General features: G+C 46.6%; 2 protein-coding genes across 9 annotated transcripts; one reads left to right on the top strand and one right to left on the bottom strand.

Moving 5' to 3' along the window:
• The first annotated feature begins 71 nt into the window (after positions 1 to 71).
• EIF2B1 (eukaryotic translation initiation factor 2B subunit alpha) lies at positions 72 to 10,959 on the top strand. The gene is made up of 9 exons (XM_027125042.1): positions 72 to 211; positions 1,302 to 1,403; positions 3,626 to 3,762; positions 3,872 to 3,988; positions 5,728 to 5,840; positions 6,391 to 6,459; positions 7,687 to 7,762; positions 9,056 to 9,181; positions 9,875 to 10,959. Exons 1-9 carry the CDS (start codon positions 199 to 201, stop codon positions 10,037 to 10,039), a joined length of 918 nt encoding a protein of 305 aa, XP_026980843.1. The 5' UTR covers positions 72 to 198; the 3' UTR covers positions 10,040 to 10,959.
• On the bottom strand, positions 10,910 to 27,367 carry DDX55 (DEAD-box helicase 55). Of its 8 annotated transcripts, none has more exons than XM_027125031.1 (14): positions 27,217 to 27,367; positions 24,579 to 24,629; positions 24,399 to 24,485; positions 23,136 to 23,227; positions 22,994 to 23,056; positions 20,984 to 21,133; positions 19,529 to 19,718; positions 17,979 to 18,061; positions 15,965 to 16,096; positions 15,017 to 15,109; positions 13,839 to 13,953; positions 13,210 to 13,378; positions 11,909 to 12,201; positions 10,910 to 11,653 (listed from the first exon to the last, which is right to left on the bottom strand). In XM_027125031.1, exons 1-14 carry the CDS (start codon positions 27,322 to 27,324, stop codon positions 11,477 to 11,479), a joined length of 1,803 nt encoding a protein of 600 aa, XP_026980832.1. In that variant the 5' UTR covers positions 27,325 to 27,367; the 3' UTR covers positions 10,910 to 11,476. The 8 variants fall into 8 exon arrangements, with proteins under 8 accessions (XP_026980832.1, XP_026980836.1, XP_026980838.1 ...); XM_027125035.1 differs by having other exon boundaries at positions 24,579 to 24,811; positions 27,217 to 27,321; XM_027125037.1 differs by lacking the exon at positions 27,217 to 27,367 and adding an exon at positions 26,923 to 27,165.
• Between the last annotated feature and the right edge of the window lie 525 nt (positions 27,368 to 27,892).

Genomic DNA, 27,892 nt, shown 5'->3' with positions numbered 1-27,892 from the left:
CGTAAGAGAGTGCTGGGCTCAGGCCGCGAGCCGTAGCCACAGCCCCGCCCCCAAGGCGCCGGAAGTGGAGTGCAGAGCCGTGCAGAGCCGTGCTGTACGCTGTCGGTCACTGTGATTCGGAGCCCGCGCGGTCGCTGGACCCATCCAAGTGGCGCGAGCGGCTCTGGGCCCCTCGGGCCCCGCGGTCCAGAGGGCACCATGGACGACAAGGGTAAATTGGGACGCGACGGGCCTGCTGGGCCTAAAGCGGAGCCGCGCAGGGATCCCTCCACCTCGCACGCCCAGACTGGGCTCCGGGAGAGGTCACTTTCCAAGCTCAGGCTGTTTGGCTGGATGTGGTTCCTCTAGTCACAACTAAAACCACTCGCTGCTCCTGTATCCAGGGAATGGGTCCTGGGGGTATCCCCGGACACCCCTTCTCCCCACGCTTTCCAGTGCCGTCCAAAAAAGTGAGATTTCGGACGCATGTGCAGGTCTTCGCAGTCTTGATTTCCTCATATGTGAAGTATAAGTAAGACTCCCTGCCCTGTTGGATCTGGTACTAGAATTAAAAGAAAGGCGTATTTGATTTGCTTGTCTAATGTGGTTACCAAGGTGTTTTATTAAGTGAAGAAGAAGGGCAAACTAATGTGTATACAGTACCTTTCATGTAAAAAAAAAAATAAGAGCAGGGTGGACCTCTGCATCACATACATGTACATATGTATGTAGGTGAATACGCTTGACTTGGCATAGACTGGAGGGTGCAGGAGAAATCGGTAAGGAGGTTGGCTCTGGGATTCTTTCCGGACTTGGGGTCTAGGATAAGGGGAAGAATGACCTTTCACTACCTTTTGATGGGGCTTAAATTTTATGCCATTGTACATGGCTAACTTTTGCAAAATGAGAGAGAAAGAGTTTGCAAATAGTAGAGTGATGTCATATCTATTCCCGTCAACATTTATGGTGCCCCTGAAGCCAAACACCCTGCAAAGAAAATATTTTTAAAATTAGTTTGCTTTTTTTTTTTTTGCGATACACGGGCCTCTCACTGTTGTGGCCTCTCCCATTGCGGAGCACAGGCTCCGGACGCGCAGGCTCAGCGGCCATGGCTCACAGGCCCAGCCGCTCCGCGGCATGTGGGATCTTCCTGGACCGGGGCACGAACCCGTGTCCTCTGCATCGGCAGGCGGACTCTCAACCACTGCGCCACCAGGGAAGCCCAATTAGTTTGCTTTTTAAAGTCAACAGTCATTGATAAGCTCTCTGGTCTTCTATCCTGCTAAATGAATTTGATGAATCACTTTTTTCTCCCTTCCCAGAGTTAATTGAATACTTTAAGTCTCAGATGAAAGAAGATCCTGACATGGCCTCAGCAGTAGCTGCCATCCGGACTTTGCTGGAATACTTGAGGAGAGATAAAGGTAAAGACGGTCATCCTCCATCACTCCAGGTGTTAGGAAAGTCTGCTCATAACTGTTAGACGTGTAGCAAGTGAGAGACGGATGTGTGCCTACATAAGGTAATGCAGCCCCAAGCTCAGCTCCTCCCTCTTTTTCTGTCCTTTTAATGTGAAGAGAGCCCTCAAGTTATCATTGAATGGGTCTCCTTTCAATGAAATATACTTTGAATCAAGAATGACCATATTGGCCTTTCTCACCTTCTGAGATGGCCCACGCTCTGTCTGTGGAGTGTGTTTCTCTCTAAATAAATGCACTTCTTATCTATCACTTTGTCTCTCACTGAATTCTTTCTGTGATGAGACATCAAGAACCTGAGCTTCATTAAGTCCTGAAACCAGGTGTGTGATCTCAGTTGGAAGACAGTACGTTTTGGCCGGGTTCGAGTCCCGGCATGTGGGTTCAAGTCCCAATCTGAGGTGCACCGTCTCACTTTGAGAGTAGCAGCTGAAATTGGGGGGATGCTATCGTTCTTCTCACTACAATAGCAGGTGAGTGCAGGGAGCCAGCCAGATGGACTGAAGGGGCTAGACCAGCATAGATCCTGCATTTTCTCAAAACTGACCTGCCAGGGCTTCTTCCTGCCAGGGTCCCCACTGAATAGTGGGGAGTGGAATCAAAATTGCAGAAGGTTGGGGTAATGAAAAATAAAGGAAAAGAAAGAAAGAGAAAGTCCAGAAAAGATTTGGGGAGGAGAACAGAACCAAGAAATCTCAGAAAGCAAGCGACTGTATTTTTTAACACTACATAAAACAATGGAAGAGGGAGCTCTGTGGGGTTAGAAAAGACAACTGAACGAAGTCTCTTTCTAAAAGTTCAGGAAAACTCATTTCACTTAAAAATGAAATGGTTGTGTCCAAACGCCATAAAAGTTACTGTAAGGAAGACAGAATGAGAATAACATCCCTGCAGACAATGAAATCACACCAAAACATAAATAAATAAATAAATAACCCCCCCAAAAAAGAACGACAACCAGAAAAAAAAAACCATAACACGGTATTTTACAATGAGCTAAAATTTTTTTAAATGGTACAAGACATGAGACAATATAAATCAGATTTAGAAAAACAGAAATGTAGTTACAGAATTCAAGAAAGAATTAGAAATAAAAGAAAAAAAACATTAAAAAAAAAAAGAATGACCATATTATACCAGGTTAACTTTGAAGCTTAAATTATAGCAATAGTTGAGCTTTACAAGGATTTATTGAGCTTCTGTCTTGTGGAAGTTTCTTTGCAGTTGCTGTAGAGAATGTTCCAGTATAAATTCTGGTTTTAATGTCATCATTGTGATTACTACTAATTCAGACATCCTAAATGTAAGCATCTGGGTATAAACAAAATAATAATAACAACAATAAAAATAATAAAGCGTTCTTTAATCTAAAGCGCTGGCCTAGAGATGCATGTCTCTAAGACAATCTCCAGCCTCTTCCCATTGCACTTACAATAGCATCCAAACACCTGGGACTTCCCTGTGGTCCAGTGGCTAAGACTCTGCACTCCCAATGCAGAGGGCACGGGTTGGATCCCTGGTCAGGGAAGTAGATCCCACAAGCTGCAACTAAGAGTTCATATGCCGCAACTAAAGACCCAGGGCAGCCAAATAAATAAATATTAAAAAAAAACAAATCCAAACACCTAAGCCTTACCTACCCCACCCCGCAGACCTCTTCTGTCACTGCTACTTAATTTCCTTCTATGCTGTCCCTCACTGAGCTGTGCTTCACTCTGGCCTCTCTTTGTTTCTCATACCAAGTTTATTCCCTTCTTGGGAACTTTGCGTTTATAGTCTGCATCTGAGACTTTGCCCACTGGATCTTTACTCGGCTGGATCCTTTCTTACTCAGGTCTCTGCTTAGGCCTGCACTCCAAGAGACCACCCCTGTTAACTCTGTCTAAAGTAGCTCCCCCTTTCTCATCATTCTGCTTTTTTCTGTCCTCATTTCAGTCTGTAATTGTTGATTTCCTTGTGTGCTTGTTTACTGTCTGCCTCTCCCACTAGAAAGGGAGTTCCGTCAGAGCTGGGACCCTGTCTGTCCCGTTCACTGATGTATCTCTAGCATCTAGAACAGCGCCTGGCATACAGCCTGCACCCAGTAAACACTGGTTGAATGAGTGAGTGAATCACAGACCCATCGAGGGTCAAAAATGAACGTCACATTCCTCATGTGATCATTCCAGGGGAGACACTCCAGGGCCTGAGAGCGAATCTCACCAGTGCCATAGAAACCCTGTGTGGCGTGGACTCTTCTGTGGCCGTGTCCTCGGGCGGGGAGCTCTTCCTGCGCTTCATCAGCCTTACCTCCCTGGAATACTCCGTAAGCCCCTGCCCTCCTCGGTTACCTCTCTGTTTCTCTGTTTGGCCACAAATATTCTCAGCTTTATCTGGATCCTCCCCTTCACCTCATTTTGCTCTTTTCTTCCCAGGATTACTCCAAATGTAAAAAGATCATGATTGAGCGGGGAGAGATTTTTCTCAGGAGAACATCACTGTCGAGAAATAAAATTGCAGATCTGTGCCATACTTTCATCAAAGATGGGGCGGTGAGTAGATCTTGATCATGTGTGGTGATTGGGAGCAAGGACTTTGGAGTTAGACTCCTGGGGTAAGATCCTGAGTCTGCCACTTACCTGCTGTGTAACCTTGGACAAGTTACTTAACCTCTCTGTGCTGCAGTTTTCTCATCTGTTAAATAAGGGTAATAACAGCACCTACCTCATAGGGGTGTTGTGAGGATTAATGAGATGGTATGTGTAAGGACTCTGCGCTATGCCCGGCACATAGTAAGCACTGTCTAAATGTAGATATTATTATCATAGGTGGTTGTCATTTTAAACAAGCAGAGAAAAACCCTGAGACAGCATGGATGATTCTTGATTTGATAAGGTGTCTTACTAAAAAAAGTATTTTTTATTACTGGATATGTACTAAATCTTAATTAAATTAACACAGCTCTTGTCATTGGTTCATACTGACTGTCTTCCTGCTGAATGTTAGCACTGGATTGAGATTTTTCATCTTCATTCCAAACGCTCTTACAGAGATACCACCAAGTGTTGATAAGCTGAGTGAGGAAAGACGGGAGCTGCACATCAAGTCAGTCTCCCAGCAAAGGGGTCGTAGAACTTTTATGACGTCTCCTCTCCCGGCAGCACGCCTTCTTTTGCCATCTAAGCCTCCATCGACCATAAAAGTATTCACTTGCATCTGGACTCTTGTCCACTGTCTATTACCCCTTTCCCAATTTTTGAAGCCTTTTTTTTTTTTGGAGTATGTTATTAAATAAATGACGTAATAGATGCGAGTGGAACTTGTACGCAAGCCAGCTGCAAACAAAGCCATTTTGGGGCCAAGTGGAGGCAAGCCTGTGACTGCCTCTCACCGAGGCCTTCTCCTTCTGCAGACTCGCTGCAGGATTCGTTTGCTCTAGTGGAGTTGAATGTGTAATAACCACCCGCATCAGTGCTATTTTGGCTAAATTTCCAGCACAGCTGCTCAAATTTGAACATGCAGATGAACCCCCTGGGGATCTTTCAAATGAAGATTCTGATTCAGTAGGACAAGGGTGGGGCCTGAGAACCTGCATTTCTAACAAGCTCTTGGGCGAGGCCCAGAAAGGAGCTAGGGAGCTACATCCCTCCTCCTTGCTTACACTGTCCTCTGCACTCTATTCCCCAGAGCAGAGATTACATCTAAGTATCTGCAAATTGTATCCAGTCCACAGATGGGTTGTGTTTACCCCAAACAGCGTTTATAAGTTTTTAAAAATTAGCCAACATTGAAATATTGGATTTTCAGCGCCTCTAGAAAAACCAGATGATCTGACCACAGTGGGCCCACATGACAACAGCTGGAGCTCAGCCTTTCCACTCTGCTGCTGGCCCCAGCCGGCCCCCTGCATTCCTTTATGCTACCTGCCTGGTGCCCGTATGCCCAAGAGTGCGAACCATGTCTTAGAATTAGGGAAGCCAACCCAAAGGAACCTAACAGAGCCTTCAGATATAAAGGCTTCTGTATCTGAGTAACACCACATGGAGATGTCACTTCTGCGCTTGCTACGAGAAGAGGAGACCCATAATATATTCCTCTGACAGAAAACTTTTTCAGCTTGTATATGGGCTTAAACTCAGTGTACTATCAAGGATCTCCTTTCTGATTACAGCTGATTTGTGAGAGAGCATACGGAGAAGCTTTAGGGTACCAGGAACACGCATCAGAGGGTCATAGAGTATGGGTGATTGCCAGAAGCTTGCCCTTTTGACAGAGCTTTCTGTGCCCACAGAGAATATTAACTCACGCCTACTCCAGAGTGGTCCTGAGAGTCTTGGAAGCAGCCGTGGCGGCCAAGAAGCGTTTCAGTGTGTACATTACAGAGTCACAGCCTGATTTATCAGGGCAAGTATCCTTCCATTTGGTTATGAGCCCAGCAGTCCTTTTAAAGAGCAAACTGAGGATTAGAATCCATTGTAAGAGGAGCCAGAATAGGCCCCTGATTTGCCAATCAGTCAGCATTGCCTTTGACAGTGCCCATTCCTGCCCCTGGAAGAAAAATCACCGTGAATCTGAAGTAGGTCACAGTACAGGATCTAGGGGTTTTATTTAGTACTTAAGTCAGAGGAACAGCAATTGAAAGATTTTTATCAAGGAATAGATAATTCGCCACATATCTAGCCAGAACATAATAAAAGAAAAACCCTTTTTTTCTGAATTTACATATCTTTTTGTATCCCCAAGAGCGCAGTTCTCCTAAAACACATACTTCCTTCTAAAGGACCCAAATTCTTGTTTCCTTAGTCCAAAGTCTCAGGATGTGCCCCTTAATCCATTACTTGAACTGAGTTTCCAGCTAAAGTGATTTATCATTGTCCAAATTAAGTGACTCACCATACACCACTCTGGGACTTTCCTGGACTTTTTTCTAATGCTCTCAAACTGTCACTTTCAGTAAGAAAATGGCCAAAGCCCTCTGCCACCTCAGTGTCCCCGTCACTGTCGTACTGGATGCCGCTGTTGGGTAAGTGCCTGGCTTCCCCCGCCACAATTACTCTTCCTCGCCCACTCCCAGGGGTGGCTTGGAACAGCACTTCCAGTTGGAAGGTTTGAGTCTCGTTCATAAAACTGGACTGGGCAGCGTCCCGCCTCTTAACTGATAGCTGGGCTAAACCAGCAAGCTCATTATAAGGCCTTGATAGTGTACAGACAGGGCTATAGGATGTCAGGCAGAGGGGGAGTCATTTACGTGGCAGTATCATAGTGCATTTTAAGAGCAAGGTGCAGAGGTCAGGTCAGCACATGTGACCAGTGCTCGCTCTTCATCTGAAGACACGGGCTGCCCTCAGTGGCACTCTGGGATTCTTCGTCTCACCTGTGCAACTTCACTCCTAAAGCCCAGGTGACATGCTCCATGGATTGGCAGCGTGCCTCCCAAGAGAAAACAGGAGTAATAATCCCTTGGACAGGAGTAATAATCCCTTGGGAAGAAAACACATAAGGAGATGATTAAGGAAATTAGGAATGTGTTTAAGAGTAAACATTTTAAAGAATTCTACTAATTGCTCATTTTATTTTCTTTTAAGATCTATTTATTATTTATTTATTTTTGGCGGCGTCGGGTCTCAGTTGCGACACGCAGGCTTCTCTCTAGTTGAGGCGCACGAGCTCAGTAGTTGTGGCTCGCGGGCTTAGTTGCCCCGCGGCATGTGGGATCCTAGTTCCCTGAGCAGGGATCAAACCCACGTCCCCCACATTGTAAGGTGGATTCTTTACCACTGGACCACCAGGGAAGTCCCTAATTGCTCATTTCAAAAGGTAGATTGGCCTTCAGCCTACCTGCAAGATTCTTGAATTACATTAACATTTTTTCCAACTTCAGATCACATCAAGTCTTTAAATTTTGTTTGTATTAATGTAGAAAGGAAAACAGAATGTGCCACACGTAGTAAGGATAAATGCCGGGTCATGAAATCCTTGCTTCAGCTACACACATATGCATGTACATTACTGGGTGGCAGGGTGAGTTACACGTCTTATTGTGGTGTCATGACCAAAACAGGTCTTGGTGCCCCTGTAGCAGAACCGGTAACAGTGCCAGGGGTTGTCTCATGAGTTCAGTGCTCTTTGGAAGAAAGTTATGAGAGGAACTTACCTTGGTGAAAATGGAGCATTAATCTTTGCAGGCGATGTTGCTACTAAGAAGAGCAAAGAAGAGGGAGCGTTAAAAAATTGTTTTTAATTTCCTTAGCTACATCATGGAGAAAGTGGATCTTGTCATTGTTGGTGCTGAAGGAGTTGTTGAAAACGGAGGAATCATTAACAAGGTAGGAGCATCAGTTCTCCGCAGGCCCTTGCTCAGGGCGTGGAGCTGCATCACTGACCTCAGACATCCAGCTAGCACTGTATTGTTAACAATTCGTTCCTCTAACCCTGCTTAGCTTCAAGACTCCACCACTGCAGCCAATGGCTTCCCAGTTCCCATGAGCCATTGCAGCGGTCAAATTTTGTTCAGATTTCTTCCTGCTTTGGAGACTGATTGGTGTAAATTAGGAGAAAGTAATTTATATTTTTTCAAAACATGCTTTAACTGGAATTTAGCTTTTGGTTGGTTTTTCTTTTTAATGGAGCATATTTGACATCAGTATAATGTTTAAAATTTATCTGTTGCTTAACATGGAAAGATTTCATGATAGTTTGTTGTATGTGGTAATGTATAACATAAAAATTTGCCATTTTAATCATTTTTAAGTGTACAATTCAGTGGGATTAATTACACTCACATTGTTGTGCAGCCATCACCATTGTCTGTCTTCAAAACTTTTCCGTCACCCCAAACTGTCACCATCAAGCAAAACTCCCCATTTTTCTCTCCCCATCCCCTAATCTTTCTCCCTCCATGATTTTTGCCTATTCTAGGTACCTTATATAAGTGGAATCATACAATATCTGTCCTTTTGAGTTTGGCTTATTTCACTTAGCATGATGTTTTCAAAGCTCATCTATATTGTAGCATGTGTCTGCTTCATTCCTCTTTATGGCTGCATAATGTACCACATCACATTGGTTTATCCGTTCATCTGTTGATGGATACTTGAGTTGTTTCTATCCTTTGACTATTGTAACTAATGCTGCTGTGAACACGGGTGTACGATTACCTATTTGAGTTCCTGTTTTCAATTCTTTGAGGTATATACCTAAGAGTGGAATTGCTGGGTCATGTGGTATTTCTGTGTTTAGCTTGTTGAGGAACTGCCACAACTGTTTCCCACAGTAGCTACACCACTTGACGTTCCTACCAGCAACGTACAAGGATTCCAAATTTCTCTACATCCTTGCCGACACTTGTTTTTTAACTATAGCCACCCTAGTAGATGTGAAGCAGTATCCCATTGTGGCTTTGACTTGTGTTTCTCTCATGACTAAGAATCTTGAGTATCTTTTCATGTGTCTGTTGACCATTTGTATATCTTTGGAGAAACGTGTTTTCTTTTTTAAAGGTCTTCTGTAATTCCAAAGCCAGAAGTACATATATTACGTTCACTCATATACTTTCTGTTGCTTCCACTTCAGATATGCCATAAGATCTCACCCTTCTCCGCTTTTCTCTGACTTCCCAGATTGGAACCAACCAGATGGCCGTGTGTGCCAAAGCACGGAACAAGCCTTTTTATGTTGTTGCAGAAAGTTTCAAGTTTGTACGGCTCTTCCCACTAAACCAGCAAGATGTCCCAGATAAGTTTAAGGCAAGAGTTTTACATATTTGAAGGGGTATTTGAGTCTAAACTGAAACCTTTGAAGAAAAACGCAGTGCTAAGAATGTTCCATTAAGTTATTCACTTCCCACTATTTTTTCCAATACTCAGGATACAAAGGTAAGTTGGTGGCTGTTGAAGAGCCTAATTTGTCCCCAGAATTTAAGTCTTTGTCTCTCATTCAATTAAGCACTAGATACAGGCCAAGGAGGCAGGGGAAACTGGTAATAGTCGAAGTTTTGGCTCAGCTGTCTGGGCTCACTTGCCATCTCCACCACTTACTAACCATGTGACCTTGGGCAAGTCCTTTCATTGTAAGCTCTGTGAACTTCAGTTGTCTGCACAAGGGTTATGACAATTCTGAGATAATCCATGGGAAGAACTTAGCACAGTGCCTAGCACTTAGTAAGCACTCTGTAAATGCTCTAAATGGTTGTCCTGAGAGGTCTGGAGGAGTTAATCCAGCACACCAGTGAGGGGACACGTGGCTTAAGTTTTTCTTTAATGATCTGCTCACCCAAGCCACACTCATCCCCCTCGCCAGTGTGCTGCACACAGCTGGCCTCCCCCCGTTTCCAGAGAGCACTTTGAGGCAGGAGCACACTAATTGCTCAGGCCAAGGCCTCTCCAGTTCGGAGCCTTGAACACGTGGGGCAGACTAACGTATGCTTCCTGTCTCCTCAGTACAAGGCAGATACTCTGAAGTCCACGCAGACTGGACAGGATCTCAAAGAGGAGCACCCGTGGGTCGACTACACCTCCCCTTCCTTAATCACACTGCTGTTTACAGACCTGGGGGTGCTGACGCCCTCAGCAGTCAGCGACGAACTCATCAAGCTCTATCTGTAACAGCCGGGCCCTTTCCTGCCGGCGAACAGCTGATGCTGGGAGCAGCCTCTTGGCCCCTCAATGAGCCAGGCCAAAACGGAATTGTTTTTTATGAAATTTTATCGACTAAGTACTTAAAATCATACGTCTTGGAGAATTTTTATTCATTTCAGTCCCATCTAAAATATGTTCATGGTTCCCCTAGAACCCAACCTAAATTGTGCTTATGGTTTCCAGACACTTTCATTCATTTCCAGTTTCCAGAAATACAAATTAGATTATTGGCTACTTGACTGATGAAAGATGTGCCGCGTCCCCCTCCCTTCATCTTCCCCACACTCCAGACTTATCTGCCAGAAGCATCAATGAAAGCCATGCAGGCCTAAGAGAGCAGGGGTCCTAACTGCGGCCAGGCGCCCCTCCGGCAACCAACAGCCGCCCAGGATGCAGGCTACACGGTGCCTGCACGGTGTGAGAAAGGCAGGAAACACTTGCTGAATCTGCATCAGGCTTCCAGCAGTGAACATGAGCTGAGGGCTGTCATCTCCAAAAAAAGGATCAAGCCAAACAGAGTGGAAACTAACATGAGAACCCAAGACAGAAACAGCGTCTTTGGCAGGAGTATCCTACATGCCTCACCACTTACGAAGGTGCCTTCCAGAATATTTGCAAACTTTAATTCTGTATCTGGGAAAGATGTGAATTTAAACATGTCTGGGTCCTGAACAGCTTTTTTAAAATTGTTCTTGGGAACAATTCAGCATCTTTTCAAATTGTATGAAAGATTTTGATATGGCGTTGCATCGGTACCGCAAGCTGACCCCAGGCCCAAATGTATTGTCCATCTTGGTAAAGACACTATGCAGCCACCTTCACACACTTAAGGCACAGTTAGAATGAAATATAGTTTATTCAACAGAAGGCATAATAATTTTCTTTTCTAGAATGACTTGCTTCCTCTGTTTTTCAGATACTCACCAATAAAACAGTACTAGGGGCTGTGCAGGTGTTCTGCACAGTACATCAAAGAGAGAACTGAAGTCCACGGAGAAGGACATCCAGGGAGATCAGGTGCCTGAAAACACTGAGGAATTTTAAAAGGCCTAAAATCAAGTCTACATCAGTATCTCTGTGTTAAAAACTAAGTATAAAGTAGCCACCGAACACTGAGCTCTTTGAGTAACCCATCAAAATAAATACTGACATCTGTTATTTACACTCAGTTAATTTACATTTTCTTCTGTTAGACTCCAAAGGCTGGTATGTTTTTCATAAAATATTCATGAGCGTGAAACCCCTCACATCGCCGTCTGCAACAGCAGCTCTGGGAGAGGTGGTTCTTCCCGGACGTCTGCTGAAGTTCTGCTGTTCAGCACACGCGAGCGCAAGCTATCTGCGAGCGCAGGGCAGCTCGTGGCATTCCCGTTGCCCTCGTGCACTTCGCCTGAGCGGCAGGAATCAGCAGTCATCTTCCAAATCTGAGATCCCCAAATCTGCTGTCTTGACTGATCCTGTGCCACTTGTCAACAGCCCCTTCTCGAGTTCTTCTTCAGTAATTTTGCCTTTTTTAAACTTTTTCAAGAGCCTTGTGTCATTAAGAAGTTCTTCCATGTCCTCATCTTCGATATCAGAACCCTGAGTACAGAAGAGATCAACAAGCTACTGAATTTCTCAGCAACAGTGTTCTAAGTGAAACCAGCAATTTTTAATCAGTAACTAGCTTAGATCAGCTTCCACAAACAGCTCATTCCCCACCCAAGCCACCAAGGGAGTATAGAAATCTGAGAGTCCTATGCAATTCCTATTAGAAGATAACTATATACTACACTTCAGTGAAACTTGTTCAGAATTCTAAGTTGAGTATTTAAATAATAAAAATGCAAACTTTACCTCTTCCCTTTTCCTTTTTTCATTCCGTTTTTTCTTCTTTTCCTTTTTGGCCTTCTGCTTTGACCAAGCTTTATTTTTTATGAATTTTCTTCTCCCTTCATTTTCTGTTTTCTCTTTTCTTTGTTGCTCCAATAGCTTCTGCCTCTGCTTTTCTCTGATTTTATCTTTAAATGGAATGGTGTCTGTACTGACGTCCACAGGCACGAAATCTGGAAACTGCTTTCCTCTCAGCTCTGGCATCTTGGGCATCCTCAGCAGGCCAAAACCTCGAGCAAGACTTGCAAAATCGAGATCTGATTAAACCAAAACACTGCAGTTAGCACACCCAAAATAGGATTATAGGCATCAACCCACAGAACATTCATAGCAATATAATTTTGTCTACCTAAATGACCTAATGGGCTCATTTTAATTAGAATTAAAATAATTACATTTTTACTAAAAAGGAATACTCAGCAGCCAGTGTATTCTGTCTACTCAAACCCAAGAAAGACTGTATTTTATTTTTATTTATTTTTTTGGCTGCGCTGCACAGCACATGGGATCTTAGTTCCCCGACCAGGGATCGAACCCATGCTCCCTGCAGTGGAAGCTCGGAGTCCTAACCACCAGATCACCAGGGAATTCCCAGGAAGACTTTCTTTTAAATGTTTAGAATACATTAAACCTGGCATAGGCCTGACTTTTTTTTGTTTAACATCTTTATTGGAGTATAATTGCTTTACAATGGAGTGTTAGTTTCTGCTTTACAACAAAATGAATGTTATATATATATATACCTATGTTCCCATATCTCTTCCCTCTTGCGTCTCCCTCCCTCCCTCCCACCCTCCCTATCCCACCCCTCCAGGTGGTCACAAAGCACTGAGCCGATCTCCCTGTGCTATGTGGCTGCTTCCCACTAGCTATCTACCTTACGTTTGGTAGTGTATAAATGTCCATGCCTCTCTCTCGCTTTGTCACAGCTTACCCTTCCCCCTCCCCATATCCTCGAGTCCATTCTCTAGTAGGTCTGTGTCTTTATTCCCATCTTACCCCTAGGTTCTTCATGACATTTTTTTTTCTTAAATTCCATATATATGTGTTAGCATACGGTATTTGTCTCTCTTTCTGACTTCACTCTGTATGACAGACTCTAGGTCTATCCACCTCATTACAAATAGCTCAATTTCGTTTCTTTTTATGGCTGAGTATTAAGGCCTGACGTTTTTATAAAACAAAGCAGTTTCATACTTGTAATACTTCTAAAACCACCAGATGTTTCAGACGGAGATAAAATTATGTGAAGAAGTCCAACTTACCCTTTAATCTGAAGATGAGGTTACACTCATGCTTTGCATAAGCCTGGACGAACGACACAAAAGCCTTCATGCCCTTTTCAAACACAGCTCTGTCGGCCAGGGCCATGGACTTGAGCTTTGGAAGGAGGTCTACTGTGTTCTTCTGGACTTTCATCTCCTGCAGGGGGCACTGCACAGGGACCACAGCGTCACTTCTGGCTGGAATCACCTCATCCCCAACCAAGGCTACCCCATAAGAGCCAGTGCCAATAAAACCAAAGGCAGAACAATCCATTTTAATCTTAAAGCAGAGGCCTGGAAGCCCAAATCCAAGCAAAGTATTTTACTTGGTCCAGAAAGTATTTAAAAAATTTTAAAGCAAAGTTTAAAATGAGATTTTACCTAACAATCCTGATTTCTGCTTGAAAAGTATGGTAACATAGGTCTATGTTCCCAACTAGTGATACTTAGCTGGGGCCGAGCAGTGGCCATACAGCCATAAAGCCAGCCAGGTTCCCGCACGGACATCACCAGCCTGGCCCCTGTGTGCTGCAACCCCTAATCTAAGTTCTGGACCCCACTTGCTGGAAAAGAACTTTTTCAACTACCCCAGCACTGGACATTCCATAGGAAAAAGGAAGACAGCTTACTTTCTGGTTAATTGCAAGGAAACTGACGTACGACTCTTCCATGGGAAGGAGAAACACAAGTGCGCTGCCGCCGTGGCCGATGCGGGCTGTGCGGCCACAGCGATGCACGAAGGCACTGTGAACAACAAGGAGCAGGAACGTGGTCACCACGTGACGGTGGCCGAGCAGAGCACAGGCCTGCAGCCGCACGGCTGATGCACCTAAAATGACCCGAGGAGCTCCATCCCAACCCGCCGCTTATTAGTGCTATAGAAGAGCTGGCTATTAAAGTACACGTGCAAACCAGAGAGGGTTCTGTTAGACATTTACTATGAACTGTAAAACTTTTAAATTTATGCCTATGTGACGGTATAGGCAGGAGGAAGCAGTCTCAGTAGAAAAACTGAAAAACAATGAAAAGCGTAAAAAAGAAAATAAAAGTGACCTATGAGGAACCCCCCCCACAGGAAGTAACAACTATTGCTTAGGAGTTTGTATTTACAGGTGCTTTCCTATGTTTGGAGGCATTTATCAGGAATATATGCTTGCTTTCAGATAATAACTGACATCTTCATATCTGATGTATATATTGTTCTCCTTTAAACACTCTATCATGTGCATTTCTGCAAGAACTTTAAGGGACTTCCTTGATGGCCCAATGGTTAATACTCTGCACTTCCAATGCAGGGGGCATGGGTTCCATCCCTGGTCAAAGAAGTAAGATCCCACATGCTGTGTGGCGCAGCCAAAATACTTAAAAATAAGTAAATTAAAAAGATCTATTAAAAAGTATTTGAGGGGGCTTCCCTGGTGGCGCAGTGGCTGGGAGTCCGCCTGCCGATGCAGGGGACGCGGGTTCGTGCCCCGGTCCGGGAAGATCCCACATGCCGCAGAGCGGCTGGGCCTGTGAGCCATGGCCGCTGAGCCTGCGCGTCCGGAGCCTGTGCTCCGCAATGGGAGAGGCCACAACAGTGAGAGGCCCACGTGCCGCAAAAAAAAAAAAAAAAGTATTTGAAAATGACTGAAATTTCAGTGATAATATAGTATCACTACTGACCTATCAATGATAACTCACCAGTTCCCCTATTTTTGTTATTTCGTAATGTTTTGACAACCATCATTATGTTTTCTTCCTCAGGATTCCTATTTCATTAGCCTAGATTCCTAGACAGAGTGGGTAACATTCTCTCATGCTGTACCTGGCATTGCTGGGAGGGTCGTACTGCAAAACCCAGTTTACTTCAGGAATATCTATTCCTCGGGCCATCACATCAGTGCACACTAAAATCCCACTAGAAAATGAGAAAACACCACACTGAGTAAGGAGGCCACTATTTCCCTCACCATCAAGCAGTCTTTACTGAGGGATGACAGTAATAACATAGGTTGCAGAATCTCTCACAGAAGCAAATATATAGGAATAACATTTTGATTTTTCTTCCTCCTAAGAACCTCTAGGACTTTACAAGTTGTCAGTGAAATCTGTAAAGAGGTGGGGAGGAAACACTGAAAAGATTTTTTAAATTAGCATATTTCCATTGAGGGAAAAGAAAAAAAAAAAAACCCACAGTATTTGGTCTAATCCTTTGCAGCCGTTTAAAAAAAAACAAATGAAATTTTCCCTCCCAGACTGTCATGTATCCATCAATTCTATCACTTTGCCTAAAAGATTGCTTTAACATAGCCAGAAGGCTCAATGATTAAGAAACACAGAGAAGTATTATTTCTATGCACAAACAGAATCAAGTTATGATCACTAAAGCCACAAGTTCCCTACAGCCTAGCCACCAGTTGACAATCTACAGCCTTTAACGGGTTGCTCCTGTCTGTTCCGTCATTCAACAAACAGCTACCAAAGCCCCACTGGGGGAGCGAACACAACACACAGGTTCCCGTTCTTATGGAGCTTACAACCTAGCAGGGAAGTTGACAGATAAGTAAGGAAGTCAGTGTAGCAAAGTCAGTGTAGTAATGGGGTCAGGACAGAGGGCAGGGGCTCTGGATATTTATACAGAGAAGATGTGATAACCAGGCTGAGGAGGAAGAGAGTTCCAGGCAGGGAAACACATGTGAGGGTTTCGAGGCAGAGCGACCTGCAAAAGAGCAGAGTGGCTGGAGATCCGCCATCTCCAAGGAAGCCAACCCACCTTTGCAATTTGCGGAACTCCGTGAAGATCTTATTGCGCTTATATTTCATCTTTCCGTGAATGCACATTACCTTCACGCCCTTCACCAGGGCCTCCAGAGCCTTTCCATAGTATTCCACGCAGGCGCAAGTGCTGCGAGAGGGGACAGAGGGCTTAGAGTCGTAGGCCGCCTTGGTCCTCCTGCGATGGGGGGAGGGAGGCCGCAAGCACTAGATGCAGTGGGGACCACCCAGTCGTCCCAGGAGACTGCAGAGGAGAATGGCTGTGCTTATCATCCACAACTAAGCTCTCGGCCAGGGGAAGGCCAATCTTTTGACAAAACCCCTTCAGCAGGAGTTAAAACCCAAACAACGTGTTCCTCCTGTCTAAAGCTGTTCTAGCAAGGGGGTCTCCCTGGCTCCCGGAGGAACTAATTAAACGGAGGAGTCCTTCACAACAAGAACGATGATGTCTTAAATATAGCTTTACTCCTGCTTTTCTTTCAGGGAACTGCTTCTTCCCCATTCAGTGCAGTTCCCAAGGGCTCAGCAGAAGTCAGACCTATCAGGTCCTCTATCCCGGATATTGGACTTGGAGTCGAGGACAAAAGGGGACTGGAGCAGGGTCATCCCAATGAGGCTGTGCCCTAAAGAGATGGACATCTGGGTCCCCCAGATCCTGTCTTCCCTAGAGGCAGTGCACCCAACTTTCTCTTTGAGTCTGTGAGCTCCCTACACAGCCCCCTTCTAATAAAGTTCACCTTTTTTATTTGAGGGATTCCAAAGGGATGTCACATCCTTTTGTAGATGAGGGACCTGAAACTTCCAGAGAGGCAGTACAAGTGAGTGGCAGAGGAGAACCAGAAGGAAGGTGTGATTCCGTCTCCCATGTTCTCCCACTACACCAGGCTGCAGGATTCCAATTCGGGCTAACTCCTGTCTAAATCTCCTGTCTTAAACACCTGTGCTAACTGACTGCTGCCAGATTCCCCAGTTTCCACCAAGAGTCACATCAGTACATAATAAAGCAGTTTTGCACACTAGGGTCACAACCCACAGATCCTGAAAGCAATCTGGTGGGTTCTGAAATCAATTTAATGAGTCTGGACCAACCAGCATTTTTAAAAAATTAGAGCAGAACAGAACAGAAAGCATCAGAATGCATCCCACCTAGTCAAATGCAGTTTTATGAAATCTTTGTTTCAGTTTCGTGTGTTTGTGTGTGTGTGTGTGCGTGGGTGGGGGGGGGGGTGTACCAGGTTGTATTTCTAACTGTGGGACAGTACAGCTAATGCATTTTATTGGTGACATGATGGATGGAAAAGAAACAAAATTATTTTGGTATTGCCAAAAAGACAACACCACAGGTATATCTGGAGGAGGAAAAAAACAGCCCAAAGGATGCACACAACTGTTCCTATCTTGCGCTCTGACAACAGGACACACCCCAGTGTGGCAGACACTAGGCTGGTGGATCAAACACCCTCCCAACCACTTCCTCCTTCACCTCCCTCTACTACAGAGGCTGGGACAGCTACCCACTTGTTTTTTTCCCATCTCCTAAAGTGAGGGGCTGCTGGGTGACCCACCTTTGGCCCATACAACGAAAGCAGAAGTCAGCTTGGGAGGGGGCTGTCTGAGAAAGTCTTTTGCTTTTCTGATTAAAAGGGTTGGATATAGCAAGCACTGCCCTTCCCCCTCTCCCTGCCTTTCCTCTTTTATCTGCTTTCAATGCAAACGTGGCAGCAGGTGTCACAGTGGTCATCTTAAAACTAGGAGGTGACCTACAGGAAGGAAAGGCCAAGACAGTTAAAGAAACACTGGTCTTGACGTTGCCGAGACAGAAATGAATGTCAGGACCTGCCTACCTCTGGACTTCTTTTTACAGGAGAAAAATAAACCCCTCCAGCTTGAGCTGCAGAAGTCATTTGCAGCCAAACACATTCCTAACAGACAAACAACCTGAAGGGAATTCCAAACCTGAAGGCTACACACATGTGCACGTTCTGGGTGCGGCTGAACCCCAGAAGTATTACCTGAAGAAGACCAGGTGTTTTTCCTGCTTATGATTTCGAAGAAAATGTACCAGCTGATTAAATTTCTCATCTGCCTTACATACCTACAAAATAAAAAGGAAAACCAATAAAATAAAAACAAATTTGCTGACAATAATAACCCCATAGCTATTTTCAGTTTCGGCCTTAAATTTTAAGGAATCTAATTTCCTCCATGAAAAGGGACAGACTTTCGTCAGAATGTTACTCAGTCTACCAAGATGAGAATAGACATCAGCCTGGGCTGCTGACACACGTAAGTCACAAAGTCATGTAACTGAGAACAGGGAGTCACCCAGTGCAGTAAGTACCTCCCAAACCCCAACATGCAGACAGCGCCATGCCGGCCATGACACCACCCCCGGGGAGGTCTTTAAAATGCAGATCCTTGGACACAGCATACAGATTACGATTCATAGCTGTGGAATTGGACCCAAGGGTCCGTATTACTTAAGAGTGCCCAGGGCCTTCCCTGGTGGCGCAGTGGTTGAGAGTCCGCCTGCTGATGCAGGGGACACGGGTTCGTGCCCCGGTTCAGGAAGATCCCACATGCCGTGAAGCGGCTGAGCCCGTGAGCCATGGCTGCTGGGGCTGTGCGTCCGGAGCCTGTGCTCCGCAACGGGAGAGGCCACAACAGTGAGAGGCCCGCGTACCGCAAAAAAAAAAAATGTGCCACAGGGTGTCATTTTATAGATTTAGTTTCCTAGAAAACTGAAAGCCAGTCTCTAGAACACTTATTTTTGGCTTGCTTATTTTTTTTTTTGGCCGTGCCGCACAGCATGCAGAATGTTAGTTCCCCAACCAGGGATCAAAGCCGTGCCCCCGCAGTGGAAGCACAGAGTCTTAACCACTGGGCAGCCAGGGAAGTGCCATTTGCTTGTTTATTTGTTTTAATTGCTAAGAGTTAACATATATCAGTGGGAACACCGTATACCATATTGATAAAACTTGGAAAATCTAATAAGTTGTTAAAACAATTATTATAGCTGATCATTTAGAAGGAAAAACAGGACTTCCCTGGTAGTCCAATGGTTAGGACTCCGTGCTTCCACTGCAGGGGGCGGGTTCGATCCCTGGTTGGGGGACTAAGATCCCGCGTGCTGTGCGGCACGGCCCCAAAAAAAACATAACTAAGCTTACTGAAAGCAGTTCAAGTCAAAAAAAATTAGTAACTTTTTTCAGTAAATTGCTTTGGCTTTTAATACTTGTTTTAGTTTTTCCAGCTTTACTGAGGTATAATTGGCAAATAAAAATTGTACATATTTAAGCATATTTACACATTAAAAATCTATACACGTATACATTGAAGGTGTACGAAGTGATGACATGCGCGTACACTGTGAAATGATTATCGTAATCAAGTGAATTAACACACCCATCACTTCATATAGCTCCCTTTTATATTTGAAGAACTACTCTGTTAGCAAATTTCAAGTACACGACACTGTTAACCCCAGTTCCCACGCTGTACCTTAGACCCCTACATCCTCCTCGATGGCCTGCAGGAGTCAGTGAGACCACCCAGCGCTCACCATGTAGTAGTTCTCCAGGCGGGAGGGGGTCTTCTGCGTGCTGCTGGCCGCCGCGCCCTTCTCCTTCACCGAGATGCGCACAGGGTTCCGGAGGCCTGCTCTCACCAGGTTCTCCACTTCTTGTGTCTGAGTGGCCGAGAAGAGGCCCGTTCTCCTCTGCTTCGGCAAAAACTCCAAGATGGTGTTTATGCTAAAAAGAGAGGGCTCATCTTAACCCCTCACTTACCAGCATAATCAAAAAATGGTGTTTTATGATACTAAACAGGTTATTTTAAAAGACTGAAAACCATCACAATATTTACAGTAGCTACTACTGGGAGGTGAGATTATGGGCGATCTTCATTTCTTCTCTATACTCTCATTTTCCCAAGGTTTCTTCAATGTAAGCATATAATTTTACTTTTACAATGGGGGGCAATTAAAAGAGTGAAATTAAGACAAAACTTTTTGAGACTAAAAACCATGAAACTGTACACTTTACATGGGTGAACTGTGTAACATATCAATTATATCCCAATAAAGCTACTTACTTTTTTAAAACTCACAGAAACTTTTAAAGAAGCCATGAAGGAAAACACATCTTAAGAACATCAAAGACATAAGAAATGGAATTTAAATTGTGTGGTAGAATCTGAAGGATTAATCAACCTAATGATTTGAAATTCACATGTGGGGACTTCCCTGGTGGCGCAGTGGTTAAGAATCCGCCTGCCAATGCAGGGGATACGGGTTCAAGCCCTGGTCTGGGAAGATCCCACATGCCGTGGGGCAACTAAGCCCATGCGCCACAACTACTGAGCCTGCACTCTAGAGCCCGTGAGCCACAACTACTGAGCCTGCGTGCCACAACTACTGAAGCCCATGTGCCTAGAGCCCATGCTCTGCAACAAGAGAAGCCACCGAAAAGAGAAGCCCGCGCACCGCAACAGAGTAGCCCCCGCTCGCCGCAACTAGAGAAAGCCCACACGCAGCACCAAAGACCGAAGGCAGCAATCAATCACTCAATCAACAGAATCTGTCTGCCAGTGCAGGGGACACAGGTTCAAGCCCTGGTCCGGGAAGATCCCACGTGCCGTGGAACAACTAAGCCCGTGCGCCACAACTACTGAGCCTGCACTCTAGAGCCCGGGAGGCACAACTACCGAGCCTGCGTGCCACAGCTACTGAAGCCCACGCGCCTAGAGCCCGTGCTCCGCAACGAGAGAAGCCTCCGCAATGAGAAGCCCGTGTACCCTATGAACAGTAGCCCCCGCTCACCACAACTAGAGAAAACCAGCACGCAGCAATGAAGACCCAACGCACCCAAAAAATAAAATAAACAAATAAATAAATTTATTTTAAAAAAGAAATTCACATGTGGCTAATAGAGACAGTCATGGAGTAATAAAGGAATTCCATCTTGAGCTCCCTTTCATCCTGTGTCACCCGAAGCCCACGAAGTCCAAACTCCAGTACCTCGCCTCGAACCCCATATCCAGAAGCCTGTCCGCTTCATCCAACACCAGGACCTCCAGGGACCTCACGCAGCTGGCCAGATCCAGGCCCTCTGCCTTCCTTCGGAACATGTCCTCCAGGCGGCCTGGGGTTGCCACAATGATGTTCCCACTATGAAAACAAAGTTAACATTTACCGCACTCGCTGGATCTCGGGGACCTCTGTGATTCCAAACACCAAGTTTTGTATTCCCCCCAGCAAAAGTCATCTAAAATGCCAGCGAAGAGAAGGGAGACCACCACAGTGGGAAGAGAAGGCTGTGCCGTGAGGGGACAGGTCTGGGTTCCAGGCTGAGATCAAGGGCAGGGCTCAGCAAACTGGCTCTTAGGTCACATCTGGACTCCGCTGTTTTCGCGACATTTTATTGGCACGTAATTACACATCCTCCTTCATTCATGGGTTGCCTCTGGCGGCTTTCACACGATAACAGCAGAGGTGAGCTGTTATGACACAGACTGTGTGATCGACAAAGCTACAATAATTACCATCTACTCCTTTACAGAAAGGGTTTGCTGACCCCCTGACTTTACTCAACCACTTTAGGTCCCAGGTCACTCATCTATAAAATGAGAATATGAACAGAACTAGAGATAATTTTATGTAAAGATCACAAACGCAGACTGAAAGCCAAACGTGGCCCCCACAGACTGGATGGCCTGCAGGAAAGTTTTGTTGTTTTTTTTAAATGTGAATTACATGCCAACAGTTAAAACAACCTGGAGATAACACACAGAAATCTGGAATTCCATATTCTTTTTAAAACATTCAAAACCTGGAGAACTGAGCCCAGAGTTCTGTGGGCAGTGATCAGCGGGAGGTGAGTACTCAGGCGTGAACTAGCCAGTCCCTCCCACTCCCCGCCCACCCCCTTCACACGTTTATATTATCCTCTGAGCCCTGTAGCAACTCGAGTCTGTGACCCCTGCTGCAGTATCTCCCATTGTAGCTGGACACAGCAAGTGCTCAAGAAAAATAGTTTTCTTTATTGAGATTCACTGACAAACTGGGCACAAAGTCTATTGCTGCTCATTACAAACCTTATTCATCATGGGACAATAAAATGCCAAGGAGTGATGGCCATCGCGTATTCAAACTCGCATTCCGAATGTTTATTAAACACCAGCCGTGTGCTCAGCGCCTCACTAGGCTCTGAAGGTAAAATGCTGCCGGACAGACACCACCCCGACTTTCCCGAGCCTCCTGGAGACACGGAAGAGCCTGGCACGTGCAGTACCTGGGAGAACGCCAGCCCACTGTGGCAGCAGGGCGGGCTGTGAAGCGGGCAGCAGTGGAGAGTGGTGGCTCACAGTCCCTAGGCAGACACTAGGATCTACCCCAAGGGCCAGGAGGAGCCACTGAAGAGCTTTCAGTGAGTGACATGACCCGACTGGCATTCTGGTTGCTACGCGGAGAGTGGACTATTGGGGGCAACAGTAGACACACACAGGAGAGAGAGAGACAGAGAAGCCTCTGCAGGAGTCCAGGGGGGAAATGAGCAGGAGAGGTGGTGATGGGAAGGTTGACGGTTAGAGACGCGCTCTGGAGAGAAAACGCAGAGGACATGGTGCCAGCTGGCTGTGAGGGGGAGTGGAGGGGCCGGGACGAGCTGAGCCTGGGCCCCTCACTTCAGGAGAAGCAACGGGGGCAGATGAACAGGAAGCTCCAGACGAGGTGCAAGCCTGGGGATGAAAATTCCAAGCTCCTGTTGTAGACGCGTTTGCAACAGCTGTGAGATGCCTGAGGAGATGCCAAGCAGACAGGTGGATCATCTGTGTGTCTGGGGCTCGGGGCGAGGTCAGGGACCACCACGGGAGGGACGAGATCATGAGCCCGTGAGCAAAATGGGAGGTTGGCCTGAAGAAAGAACTTTTTGTGGGGAGGGGGCTTCTGAAGCGGGGGGTTTCCGGTTAAGCCTAGATCATGTGTCGATTCCTCTTGGGTTCAATGCCAAGAGCGAGCAAGGCAACTTACCCGTGTTCCTTAAACCTCGCAACATCCTCTCCAGGATTCCTGCCTCCGATCCAGAGAATCTGGCTAAAACAAGAAAAGTGTCTTTGAGCAGGTCAGGCAAAATCACAGCCCATGGCTGACAGGGACCCTGCCTCCCATTTACCTGAACTGTGGGAAGGGCTTCGTGAAATGCGACAGGACCTCATCTATCTGAACAGCCAGCTCTCGCGTGGGTGTGATGATTATGGCGCCAACCTGCCCACGCGGGGGAAGGCACATGATTAGCAGAGCCCAGGGCTTGCAGAGCTGAACTCACACGAGACTGCACCCTCCACCTAATGGATGAAGGTTCCCAGAGAAACAGCACTTCCTGGGCTTTTTCAGCAGTGCCCGGTCATGCCCGGTCACAGTACACATCGAGAGTTGACCCTTGAATGATGTGGGGGTTGGGGATGTGAACCTTCTGCGTAGTCGAAAAGCCGCAAATTACTTATAGCTGGCTCTCCATACAACCGGTTTGGTTCCTCCATGTCCCAATTCCACATCTAGGGATTAAACCAACCTCGGCTGGTGCAGACCTATAGTTATTCACTACTGAAAGAAACCCGCATTTAAGTGGACCTGCACCGTTCAAACCCATGCTGTTCAAAGGTCAACTGTAGTTTGAATTACAGTCAGTCCTCGTTCTGTTCTACAAAGTGGCCACATACGCTGTTAGTGAACACTGGACCATTGCCCCTGGGGAAACGGGGTTAGGTTCCTGCAAGCCTCTGGCCACATTTGTGTCGACCTATCAATACATAAGCTTCTTTTACACATATTTCTGTTTATAGATACCTTATTTTGTAAGTCAACTATACTTCAATTAAATTACTAAATAAAGACACCTCATTTAATATATACTGTTGATTCATTAACATTGAACTCATAGCCAACAGCACTATCAAAAGAAGCTTATGCAACATGTATTTTCTCCGTAAGGCACATCACAGCCTCTCTGCACTCAGGAACATTCGATAGCGCTTCGGCACTATGTTTGGGGGTCATTTTAAACAGTGAAATCACCAAAAAAAAAAAAAAATCACAGCAGTAAGTTGACCGGGAAAAGGACACGTGCTTACAGCCTGAGAGCTGGAACGAGAAGGCAGTATCGCCCTGATGAGACTCGGCTGGGAAAGTGCCATAAGGCGACTCCCATTTGTCGCTGCCCCATACAGGTGCAGGCATGAGCACGACAGCACACTGAGTGCTGCTCTGGGGAGCTACAAACAAACGTTAGGCAGCAGGCACATTCATAAACACAGAGCCTGCAGGTAAAGAGCCTGTACTTTCTCCTTCTATATTTTTTCAAGCTTTTGACCAGCTTCTTCCTCAACTGTGAACTCTCCGATGACTAAGTGAAAATAAACCGTCTAGCTGTCCTCACCTGACTCTTTTTTAACTTCTCTTCCCTTCTCAGGAGAATCTCCAGGATGGGGATGATGAAAGCGAGTGTTTTGCCACTACCTGTGACCTGCAAAGGGCAGAAAGTTTTCGTTTGCTTTTCCTCACAGTTCATTTTGGAAGGAAAACAGGAAGACAAGCTGCATTTACACAAGGTACTCACCGCTTCTGCAGCAACATCTTTGTTTTTCATGAACAGAGGGATGGTTGCAGACTGAAGAGAGAGATGGCAGAGCACTGGTTAGGGGATGCCGTGACTCCACCGATGAGGCCCAAAGCCCAAGGAACACAAGGCTGGCCTTGGTCACACTGGACCCCACCACAAATTGGACTCCGATTACAGTCACCCACAGGGGCCCCAGTGGGGTCAGCTCACAGGTAATACAGCAGCAGTGTCTACACAGATGGCATGGAGGGGAAGTGAGCCAAGCTGGGATTTGGGGGTCCTGAGTTCTAGCCCTGCCTCGCCTACTCTTCCTCTCTGGACCAAGAAGGGTTTGAAGACACTGTGTTCCTTCCAGCTCTAGTATCACAAAACAACGATTTAAATAGGCCCTCTAATTATAAACACCGCAGAAAACCCACAGGGTTACAAGAGGCCTGGCCCTTTGGTTGCAGCAACAAGCAGCTGAACCTGAAGCAGACTCAGGTCTTGGCTTCAAGGTTGCCCCCTCCAGGACCACACTCTACTCCTGGTCCCCAGAGCCTGAGCTCACCCATTGCAGCACGTGTAGCACTTTTCTAACTGCTTCAACACAAGTAAGTCAGCCTGGGTGATTTCTGTGCCCGCAGGGAACATTTGGCAATGTCTGAAGACATTTGGGGTTGTCAAACAGGGTGGGGGGGGGGCTTCCCTGGTGGCACAGTGGTTAAGAATCCGCCTGCCAATGCAGGGCATATGGGTTCGAGCCCTGCTCCAGGAAGATCCCACATGCCGCAGAGCAACTAAGCCCGTGCGCCACAACTACTGAGCTTGCACTCTAGAGCCCGCATGACACAACTACTGAAGCCCACGTGCCACAACTACAGAAGCCCACGCGCCTAGAGCCCGTGCTCTGCAACAAGAGAAGCCACCGCAATGAGAAGCCCGCGCACCGCAACGAAGAGTAGCCCCCACTCGCCACAACTAGAGAAAGCCCACGCACAGCAAAGACTCAACACAGCCGAAAATAAAATAAATTTATTAAAAAAAAAAAGAATGAGATTTTTCATTTGTTTTTCACACTAAGTCCTCAAAATCCACTGTACATTTTACACTTAGAGCACATCTCAATATGGACTCACCATGTTTCAAGTGTTCAACAGCCACACGTGAGTGACTACCACAGTGGACAGCACCTAGACCATCGACTCCAATGGCAGACACTGGGTCTTGTCTACAGTCCCGAGGCATGGCACAGAGCACTGCCTGCTTCCTCCACACCTTTCCTGAGGAGCCTATGGACATCTCAACTTAACATTTCAAAACAGAACCCTCTTGATTTTCCCTCTGAAGCCTGTTATCCTTCCCAGCCTTCCTCATCTCAATAAATGATACCACCATCCACCCAGCTGCTAAGTCAAAAACCTCAGGGTCCCTGTAGATTCCTTCTTCATGAAACCCACATCTGGCCCCTCAGGAGCCCTAAAGCTATCCCAACACTGACTTTTCAATATCCACTGCGTCCTCTCTACTCCACGCCACCATCACCTCTAACTTGACAGTGGCCTCCTAATGGACCTCCTCACTTCTCCACTTATTCCTCTAAAGTCTATTCTCTACGCCGCAGTCACATCCCTTCCCTTTCTGCACAGTTTCCCATGGAAGACAGCTTCCCGCTGCATTTAGAATAAAATACAAGCTCCTACAAGGAAGATCCTGAAAGATCCGGCACCCGGTTTGCTCACCTCTTACACTACTCATGCTGCTCCAGCCACAGAGGCCTTCCTTCTGTTCCTCCAAGCTCATTTCCAGCCCCAGGGCATTTGCACGGGCATTTCTCTTTGCTGGACTATCATGCCCCCAATCACCCCACAGCCAGGTCCTTCTCATTCAGGTAGCAACTTAATGACACCTCCTCCGAGAGGCCTCCCCTATCTTATCTCCTATTCTGTACCTTCTTGTCACTGTCTCCTTCACAACACTTATCACCAGCTGAAATTACCTTATTCCTTTACCCCTTTCTCTCGGGCATTAGAAAACAAGGCCCATGAGTGGGGACCAACACTGCAAAATCCCTGGAGCCTAGAAAAAATTACCCAATACGTAGTTTGTCCTCAAGAAATTTCTTGAATAAATGAATAAACTGGACCAGGACACTTCACTTAGCCCAAGTAATAATAACAATGACAGCAGGTAACATTTACTGAGCGCCCATGATGTGCCCCAAATTGTCTTAGGTAATCTCCACACAACCCTCTGGTAATACTATTTTCGTCATTTCACAGAGAAAGGAAATGAAACACAGAGAGGTTAAGCCATTTGCCCAAGGTCTCACAGCTAGAAGGGGTAGGGGGAGAATACGAACCAGGCACTTGGGTCCCAGCACCTAAGGGGGGGGTGGGGGGCGGTGAAGACCCTGGCACAGGTGAGCCGCCGCCTGCCGCCTCTGCCTGGCGATCATTAACCAGCTTGGCATCACCCGAGTCGGCGCAGCAGAAAGACGTGGCAAAAGTCCCAGCCGGAGGAGTAAAAACTCCAGGATGCGAGTCCTAACACCTAGCGGCCGCATCCAATTAAGCGGCTGCCGGGCCCGCCCTGAGCCTCCCCTTCCCCAATTGCCCCCTGCGCACCGAGGGCCCACCTCCCCGGCCCCGGGTACCTGCACCGGCGTCATGTACGGGAAACCCAGCTCCCGCAGGACACCCAGCACCCGCGGGTGCAGCGGCACCGGGAGCGACCCCCAGGAGCCCTCCGTCACGTGCTCCATGGCTAGCTCCGCCACCGCAGCTACCAGTACTACGCCTCCCTGGCACACTTCCGCTTCCGCTCGCCAACAGGCCCCGCCCGGAACCGTGCTCCAGTCGCAAAGTTCCGGACGGCGGGGGAAGGCGCCCTCGCCGCAGGACAGTGGAAAGCCGACAGCTGGCGGGTGAAAGCCGGCCGCGGGGGCCCGGCCATGGTGCCATTCGTCCAGCGCAGCCACCTGGGCTCGGAGCGCCTTTCCACATCGAGCAGGCATTCGGGCGGGAGGGATTTTGCCCCGGCTCTCACACTTTCCCTGCCAGTCGGAAGCAGGTGGCTGCACAACACCGCGTCCTGGCCAAAGGACAGTAGGTCTGGAGGGAGTTGACAGAAATGTACCCCAGCCCGGGAGCCCCAAATATGCAAAACAGGGTCATGGTGGGGATCCACTGCCTACTACACAATAAATGTTGGTTTACTTCCGAGGAAGTGAGGTCAGAGACCTAAACAGGAACACTGCAGCTTATTCCTGTGTTCACCACTGGATTGACTCGTGGACGTGTACATTCATTCAGCAAGCTTTTACTGACCAG

The sequence above is a fragment of the Aethalodelphis obliquidens genome, unplaced genomic scaffold (assembly GCF_003676395.1).
Source record: "Aethalodelphis obliquidens isolate GAN/ISIS:26980383/991018 unplaced genomic scaffold, ASM367639v1 scaffold28, whole genome shotgun sequence".
NCBI lineage: Eukaryota > Metazoa > Chordata > Mammalia > Artiodactyla > Delphinidae > Aethalodelphis > Aethalodelphis obliquidens.
The sequence above is the reverse complement of the archived record's forward strand: the minus strand, read 5'-3'. Positions and strand labels throughout refer to the sequence as shown.

What these genes read in the sequence shown, in the direction of transcription:
- DDX55 (XM_027125031.1), bottom strand. Translation starts at nt 27,324, where the DNA reads ATGGAGCACGTGACGGAGGGCTCCTGGGGGTCGCTCCCGGTGCCGCTG. An exon ending in GATATGGGGTTCGAGGCGAG is followed by an intron (nt 19,719 to 20,983) that starts GTACTGGAGTTT and finishes CTCTCTTTTTAG; the next exon opens with CATAAACACCATCTTGGAGT. An exon ending in GACCCTCCCAGCAATGCCAG is followed by an intron (nt 13,954 to 15,016) that starts GTACAGCATGAG and finishes TGTTGTTCACAG; the next exon opens with TGCCTTCGTGCATCGCTGTG.
- EIF2B1 (XM_027125042.1), top strand. An exon ending in CTTTCATCAAAGATGGGGCG is followed by an intron (nt 3,989 to 5,727) that starts GTGAGTAGATCT and finishes CTGTGCCCACAG; the next exon opens with AGAATATTAACTCACGCCTA. An exon ending in GTACTGGATGCCGCTGTTGG is followed by an intron (nt 6,460 to 7,686) that starts GTAAGTGCCTGG and finishes TAATTTCCTTAG; the next exon opens with CTACATCATGGAGAAAGTGG.